Here is a 9,307-nt window from a genome sequence, read left to right as displayed (position 1 = left end):
GTGAAATCGTGCTAGTAAATTTTTTTGCTAAGGGTGGTGTTGACAAAATTGTGTTGAACAATATTGGGATAGGGACGTGTGACATTTTTAGAAGAAAGTGTTAGAATTTTTTGGAGAAATTGCTTAGGTCATATTTTAAGTTGATTTTGTCAGTTAAATGCATGAAGTTACTTAATCAAATTATGCAAATTTGGAGGAAACAACAGAACCTACCCATGAATTCATCAACTTTGATTGACCTTTTGGTGAAGTATTAGGGATGAATAGGTCGTAGGGATACGAGTATTGGGTGTGTTTGGAATATGTAGGAATTTGTTCAATCATTTTTTTATGTATGAAAGGCATTTTCGTGACTTTATGTAATGCCCCATAACGAATTAAACCGACATCAAAAATTAAATTACTAAAAGTGGCTGGGATGAGACTCAATCTGATAACTTCCCATTCGTACCCGACAGTCAATATTTCCAAAAGTTTAACAAAAATATTAATAACAATATTTTGGTAATTTAATTTATTGGGTGGCGCAAGAGTCCGTTGAGAACTAGAGTAGTGACTAACAACTCTCCACTATTCCTGTGTGCGAGTACTGTTGTCAGGAATGGAGGGACCTACAGTTTTAGGCCGAATCCGAACGGCTAATTAGAGAAAGCACTTTTCATGACAAGAATTACTCTTGGAGGATTTGTCAATTTCTAGAAAGAGTCAGTACCTGTGCAAAAAACTTTAGATGTAACGGACATTAATTGAACCCAAGAATTCTAGAATGACAATCCTACGCACTAACTATTACTCTACAGGTACCATAAAAAAGTCAGCAATCTGAAAAATTTGGCAAACATTCGGAGAACAGCATGTTACACTGATTTCTGTTCCAATGTCACACAATTCCAATGACAGATTTCTGTCAGTAAAAATAGAACGGTGGATTTCAATCAGGAAATTTTTTTCAGTGACAGAAATTTTTAATGATAGCTGTCAAAAAAATTCCAATGGTTGTTTTCAATGATGAAAACCAATGATATCTATAACTGGCGTCTTACATAGATTTTAACCCAGGAGCCCATAAAGAAATCCCTATTCGGGAAGAATTCATGAAACACACTGTCGTTAAAACAAAATCATATCGTATCGGTTTTTTCGGACGGGATCAAAACGGAGGAGGAAGGGGGTAGGGTCTGGTATGTTTTTTTGTAAAATCTCAGACTCGGAAAATGAATAAAGCTGCCTTAGCACTCCAGTGTCTTTCAAACAGAAGTACTTCTCCCACTCGGAAAATGAATAAAGCTGCCTTAGCACTCCAGTGTCTTTGAAACAGAAGTACTTACTGTCTTTGAAGCGGCTAAATACTTTTCTTTCTATTATTTGGTATAAACAAAAATAAAGTTATTTGTATAGATAGCCAAGCAGCAATCAAGGTCAAAGCCAAAGCTGGTAAAACATTGAAGAAGTGAGCTACATTGCTCAGCGAGTTCAACAAGGTTACCTTTCGCTGAATTCCGGGGCACTGTGACATTGACGGAAATAAAAGAGAAGACAAATTGGCCACAAACGGATCGATGTCTTATTGATTATCTGTGTGACATCTCATCCTTGACACCTAAGAACCTTCTGATATTCACACAAATAACAGGTGGGAAGGCGCCCTTAACCTCAATCTTCTTCTATACCTAACGAATTTATTACAATTTCCTAGGGAGCACAATGAATCCACAGTGATCCAAGTGATATATTTTTTTGGCTAGCGTTTCATCACCCCCTCAAACCTAAACAAACTTTAGTAGAATATTTTTGAAAGTTTTAATTTATTATGAGAAAAATACCGATTTTATTTTTCTAAGAAATTGATATAATGGGCAGGTTCAAACGACATAAAGGACTTGAAAGTAAGGCAAGTTTGTAGTATTTGATTGGCCAGCTGCCAAAAATTTGCCTTCCAATTAAGGCAACTTTATTAGAAAGTTGACTAGAAAGTTAGTAAAGGAAAATCTCCCTAACTATCAAGTTAATTCCATTTATGTCAAAATGACGGCTAATCATGATTATTCAATTAACTAGAAGGTGAACTTTATCACTTTGTGATTTATTTTATGTTTTATGTAAAAGGGTTCGTTGTCAAATTGATAAAGGAATAAGTAATATTTATTTAAAATACAAAATACAAGTCGAGATGGACGTGTGGCTTGCCTGAAAAGTTTTTTGTAGACAATCATGTTTTTAGTAGTTTTTTGAATGATGAACAAAAAATAAATGTGAAGTTATGTTTCGAAATTGAAGTTTATCACACTTGAAAAAAAAACTAGCTGCTTTGGTAAAAATTTAAGTTCAAAGAAAGCAGTTGACTGCAAATGAAGTCGCTTATATGTTGTCTGAACCTGACCAATGTTAACAACAATATTTTCAAAGTCGACTATTCAACGTTTGGTGGCCAAATGTGAGACGACCGGTTCAGTAAACACACGTATGTACGTTGAAGTACTACAAGATCGGCCGAGAACATCGATGGGTCCGTGAAAGTGTACAGCAAAATCAGAGACAGTCTATTCCTCGCCGTCCACAAGAACTCGGCCTTTCGCAAACTTCAACTTGTAGAATTTTGCTTCGGGATTTGTGCCTATGCCCGCGTACAAGATCCAACAGACCCAGGAGCTCAAAGTTCATGACCATAGAGAACGCCGTTTGTTCTAATTCTGGCCGAAAAACATCTTTAGTGACGAGGATCATTTTTGCTGAATGGGTGTGTTAACAAGCAAAATTGCCGTATACATATAGGACGACACCAACCCACGCGAGGTTCACCAAGATATAGCATCCTCAAAAAGTTAACGTTTGGTGGCCGCCGGCGGGGTAATTGGTTCGTACTTTTTGGAAAACGACGTTAGTGAGGAGGTCACCGTCAACAGCGAGCGCTTCATAACAATGATAACTTATTTATTATGGCCCAAATTTAACCATATGGACGACATGTGGTTCCAGCAGGACGCCACGCACTACGTGCCACACAGCAAACGTCACGATAGACATTTTGCCCATCTACCAGCCTATATTGGAAAACCCTTTATATACAATAATATTTCTTTCACATAAGACAAAAAATACTTAAGTCAGAAATTGGTCACAAAGATTTAAATGAACTAAAGACATTAGTATCAAAGCAAATATGAAACTTTCTTATTTGTATTGTCTAAAGTCTAAGTTAATATGTTAGTTAGTTGTTTTGCTCGATTTAAGTCGTTAGGGAACAAGATTCGTTAGAGAAACAAAATTTTATTTAAATTCCCAAAAATGATTAAATGGTAAGCATTATACAAAACATCCTAAAACCTCAAAATCGATGTTTTTAGTGTGAGAAAAACGTACATGACAATGATCGTATTTCCATTTGAATAATAACAATGGGTTAATTACAAAAATAACCTATTTACAATAAGATACGTGTCTATTGATAGATATTTAACAAAAAATTAAGAAAACATACATTTTTGTATTTTTTAATAATGTTTTTCAAAAACCTAAATGCAATTTTCTGTCGAAAAATGCAAACAAGGAACCCTTTTTTCATTTAAGGTATAAAATTTGCTAATAAAAAATACTTGTAAAAACAAACTTAACAGAAAGCTCAAATTGTATCAAAGAAAGTTGAAATTTATCCGGATTCATCTCAATACTACTAATTTTTAGAAATAAATCTGAAAACACTACAAAATGTAAAAAATGTTATAGTAGAATAAAAAGAAAGTAAGATTTATTTCCGAAATTCAAATATTTCCAAATTTCGAAAATTATTTTTTTTTAATTTGTTGTGAGGCGGTTTTTAACATTCTCATTAGTAATTTAAAACAAAGCACTGTTCTAGAATTGAAATATAGACGCCTTAGAAATAATTTTTTTTATTTTTAACATTTACCCAAACCAAATTGTAGTACTTTAATACGAAGCTGAGATTTAGAAGCCGCCAACTGTAACAGTTTTAGTTCTAAAAATTGTATAATACAGCTATAGAGAAATAAATGGATCCAACTTTGTAATTGGTACAAATATGTCTGCAGATAATCTTTTATATAGATTTATAGTACAAATAAATCTAATTTGTCCTTTGCTTATGCATAACCACTGGTTAATGGTCATTAAGTAAACTTTGAACTGTGAAATAGACGTAAATGAAAAGCACCAGTCGAAACGGAATTCCATATGAATACTTCAAAAATTAAATACCAGCTTTCATTGATAAGCTAAAGCAGCATTTCAACAAAATTCTTTCAACCAACCTAATTCCCTCTTCGTTAAAAAAATCTGTTATTTTCCCTATTCATACGAAAGGTGATCCAAACAACGTCGAAAATTATCGAGGAATAACATTTATGAATGTTATGATCAAAATAGTTTTCGGTGTTTTAGTGAACAAAATAGAAAAGTGGGTTGGTAATAACAGCATTTTAAACTATTGTACTCTGGTTCATATATTTGTTTAACATCAATTGTCAAAGAATTCCAGAACCAGAAATAAGAAGATTTAATTTTTTTTGTTGATTTTAAGGCAGTTTTCGAACTTGTGAAAAGAAATGTACTTTTCTAAAAACTCTCTCAACTCGGAATCTCCTTAAAACTTTTAAATGAAATGGAATTGAGGAATATGTATACTGAATACACATACGTTCCCACAATGGTTTGACACTTACGCTGCTGGTGTTAAACAAGGATGCCTTCTGAGTGCTTTGCTGTTTGCGTTGTTCATTAAAAATATTGTCAAATTTCGGATAACTTGCACTACAATTATAGTTCTACTGTTTGCATACGATCTAGTGATCCTTTCAGAGTCACCAACAAATTTGCAGTTTATGATAAACCGGTTGTCAATATACTGCAACACTTAGGGATTTCCAATAAATACTGAAAACTCCAAAATCATGGAATTCAATAGATCTTCTCACAATTTGGTTGGAGAAAGTTGGTTCTTCAATGGTCATCGTCCTGAAATCACTAAAGATTACAATTATTTAGGCGCGAAGGAAAACAAAGCGACGGTTTTGAAAAATCATCTAATTGGAATGGCGAAGTCTTCTCAAAGCTTGCTGAATATGACATCGAGGAATATTTTCTCAAACCAAAATGTATTGCTGTCAGTGAAATACAAAATACAAATGTGTTGTTAAAACATCTATTTTTAACGCGGCAGAAGTTTGGAGGACGGATGCATTTGAAGCAGTAGAAAAGCTCCAAAGAAATTTCATAAAAAACTTTTTAATCACCAAATGAAACTCCTAACTACGCAATTTATTTAGAAAGAGGAGTTGCAAAACTGTCTACCAACACCCTTAAGATGCAGGCAGACTACATCTATAAAGTTGCTTCACATTCAGATGCTCGTTTGACAAAGAAAATGCTCGTTTATGAAATGCGGAATAAGGATTGGTGGTTTGCAAAATGGCAAAATATTGGCGATAGCTGTTAAGAAGTTATTCAATTTGATATCAATAACTTTGCTCAACTAAAGAAGCAGCTTTACAATATAATTCAAAAACTCGAAGACTAAGCAGTCTGAGAGTAGAATAAACAATAATTATTTTGAAAACACCTTCAACTATAAATCGTTAATATTCAAATCAAGATGTGAGCTCCTAATCTTAAATGGCAGTCCATTCAACGGAAATTTCCAGCAATTCTGTACCCTCTGGGACATGAAAGTAAAAGAAGACTGCTTCCATTTTATATGCATTTGCCCAGTGTTAAGAAACCACAGTCTAAGAATTACCCAGAAAACAGCTTTGCAACCCAAAAAATAATAGAATTATTAAATAGTGTAAATTGGAAATTATTAAACACGCCTTATATACTTTGCCAACTGAGCTGACAGCTATGCCAAAGCTTTATAGAATTCGTTATCTTTATTAAAATTGTATTGAAATATTTATAAATAAAAAAGAGGCTGGGATGCGACCCACACTGATAACTTCCCATCCCGTCTGTCGATTTGTCTTGCTTAAAAGTTTGTCTTTATGTACTCGTATCAATTTTTACCAAATTTGCGTACTATTTTTTGTAGATTTTATTTTTTATGAAAAAACGGACTGTTGGATTTTTATATAAAAATTACTGAACATGGAAAACAATATTTTCTGTGAAATAAAATAAGTTTCAAGCCAATATTTTTAAGTTTTGAAAAGCTATTTGAGTCGAAAGTAAATTTTTAATGAGTTTTAGTATTGTTTTTTTTTAGAGTTTTATTTTTTGTAAAAAAACTGTCAATTCGATTTTTTTCAAACTTTAACTGAATGTTGCCAACAAGATGTTTCGAAAGATAAAAGTAAATTAAAGCCAATATCTCAAAGTTTTGAAAAGATATTTGAGTCGAAAATCAATTTTTACCAACTTTTATACATTTTTTTTTTAGGTTTTTATTTTTGTAAAAAAACTGTCAATTCGATTTTTTTCAAACTTTAACTGAATGTTGACAACAAGATGTTTTGAAATATAAAAGTAAATTAAAGCCAATATCTCAAAGTTTTGAAAAGATATTTGAGTCGAAAATCAATTTTTACCAACTTTTATACATTTTTTTATTAGGTTTTTATTTTTTGTAAAAAATTGTCAATTCGAATTTTTTAAAAACTTTACCAACTGTTGAAAACAATATTTCTTATAAGATAAAATTAGTTTGAAGCCAATATTTAAAATTTTTGATGAGATATTTGAGTCGAAAATCAATTTTTAAAAACTTCTATACATTTTTTTTTCAGGTTTTTATTTTTTGTAAAAAAACAGTCAATTCGATTTTTCTCAAAATTTGTCCTAATATTGAAAACAATATTTCTTATAAGAAAAAATTAGTTAGAACATATTATCTCAAAGTTTTTAAAAGATGTTTGAGTCGAAAATCATTTTTTACGAGCTTTTGTTATTTTTTTTTCGGTTTTTAATTTTTTGTACAAAAACTGTAAAATCGATTTTTTTCAAACTTTAACTGAATGTTGACAACAAGATGTTTTGAAATATAAAAGTAAATTAAAGCCAATATCTCAAAGTTTTGAAAAGATATTTGAGTCGAAAATCAATTTTTACCAACTTTTATAAATTTTTTTTTAGGTTTTTATTTTTTGTAAAAAAAACTGTCAATTCGATTTTTCTCAACATTCTTCAAAATGTTGAAAACAATATTTCTTATAAGATAAAATAAGTTTGAAGCCTAAATTTCAAGTTTTTGAAAAGATATTTAAATCGATATTCAATTTTTACCAACTTTGAGTAATGTTTTTTTTAGATTTTTATTTTTTATAAAAAAACTGTCAATTAGATTTTTCTCAAAATTTTATCAGATGTCAAAAACATTATTCTTCGTTGCACAAAATTGTTTTAGAGATGAAATTATATTTCAGTCAAAAAATTTTGGATGTGACAAATTTTTTTTTTTCAGTTTTATTGATTTAAAAAAAAAAACCGTTATATTGATTTTTTTCAAAAAATATACCTGTTTGGTATCATGTTACAATATATTATATAAAATTTAATTCAAGTCTCTAGCGTTTTTGGTTTGTAAGATATTTAGGGTTAACCAAAATGTTCACCTTTTTTTCAAACTGCTATAGTAAAAAAACCACCCACGCAATATTCTTGGGAGTCCTTTCTGCATCTTTCTGCCTTAGTATAACAAAATTTATTTGAAGTCGATATCTCTTCTGGTTCGTGAGCAATGGACGACGAAAAAAACGTCGCGAACGTACGGACGTACGGACGTACGGACGTACAAACGTACGTACACACGCACGCACAGACATCTTTCTAAAAATCTTTTATTTCGACTCTAGGGACCTTGAAACGTCGAGAAATGTCAAAATTTTCAATTTGACAAATCGGACCCATTACAATAACTTCCTATGGGAAGTTAATAAATTACTTACTTACTTAATATCAGAATTGTCCTTAGTAGGCAAATGTATCAAGAATATTCCTTCATTTGACCAAGAGTAAAAAAGCGTTATAATAAAATAAACAAAGCTAAAAGTAGTTTTAATAAATTTATTGAAATGATGTACAATATAATATAGTACAGCTTATTTTATTTTTTATTCTTTTTCAACTGTTTTATTTTTCTTTACATTTAAGAATCCTATAATTGTAAAATATAAAATTAATAAAAATAAAACAAACAAAAAAAAAACATGTTTTTTCCTTAAATAGCTTAAGAGCTATGTACTTACAACTTTAAATACTTAAATAATAATTCGTTCCTCATATATTACATTACTTACTTTAAACTCTTATTTTTATTTTATTTAAATTTAATTTCTATTTATATATATAAACCGTCGATAAGAAGACTTTTATTTTTTTGACAATGGCATACGGTTTTAATTTTAAATTTAACCGTCTATAGCTCTAGCCTAATACTTTTTTTTAATTATTAATAATAATTCTTAAAATAACTATTATATTATTTTAATTTCTTAATTTTAAAATTAAGATTCTTAAATAAAAAATAATTATTGGTAAGACAAGTTTTGTATTAAGAAGACAACATCATAAAAATATCATCATCATTTTGTTTAAAGACAAATAAAAATATTATAAAATTTACATTCTACAAAACTATGAGTTAAAAATATTTAAATCAATATGTTTTCACCCCTCTTAAGTTAATATATTTTATTTCTTTTTATTTTATAACAAGAAGCTAGATGGATTTTTATTTTTCAATATTTTGTTTTTTTTTTTTTTTTCTTTATTTATTATTATTTATAAATCAATACAAAAAATGTCTTCGTAAAAATTGGCAATGACTTGTAGCTAGAATTTGTTTTATTTTTTTTATTTAAATAAAAAAAATATTATTTATTATTTTCATTATTGTAAGAATTAAAAAATTAAGATTTAAAAAAAAATGTTTTACTTTTTTGTTCAGTTCTTTGTCATGGGTGGGCAGCTGCTGCTATTATTAATGTTATTATTATATTTTTTTCTTAATTTAAGGAAAGAAATTAAATTTTAAAAATTATTACTGGAGAATTTCTTACATATTAAAAATGATAAATAAATAATAATATAAGTAACAAAAAAGTATAATTTTTTCTTCTAGTATTTTTGTTTCGATTTTCTGTTTTTCTTTGTCATAATAATTACAATTTTTTTTAATTTCAAATAATAAAACAAAATTTAAAGTTACAACGATTAAAATTAATTATCACTGGATTGCATTGCTTTACTTAATGCCGTACAAAGTTGACTAAATGATGGACGGTCTTTTGGATTTTGATTCCAACACGATGCCTGTAATATAGTAAAATAATTACAAATTATTTTTAAATTTTAATGA

At 29.5% G+C, this 9,307-nt stretch overlaps 1 protein-coding gene across 1 annotated transcript in view; it reads right to left on the bottom strand.

The window, feature by feature from the left end:
* Positions 1-8,168: 8,168 nt before the first annotated feature.
* Positions 8,169-9,307, bottom strand: part of LOC129938568 (tyrosine-protein kinase-like otk) — a 206,269-nt gene continuing 205,130 nt past the window's right edge. Inside the window, exon 9 of the mRNA XM_056046206.1 lies at positions 8,169-9,261. Coding sequence (XP_055902181.1) covers positions 9,169-9,261 — 93 coding nt within the window. The 3' untranslated portion in view covers positions 8,169-9,168. The remainder of the gene's footprint in view (positions 9,262-9,307) is intronic.

The sequence above is a fragment of the Eupeodes corollae genome, chromosome 1 (assembly GCF_945859685.1).
Source record: "Eupeodes corollae chromosome 1, idEupCoro1.1, whole genome shotgun sequence".
NCBI classification, from domain to species: Eukaryota; Metazoa; Arthropoda; class Insecta; order Diptera; family Syrphidae; genus Eupeodes; species Eupeodes corollae.
This window is presented reverse-complemented; position numbering and strand designations above follow the sequence as displayed.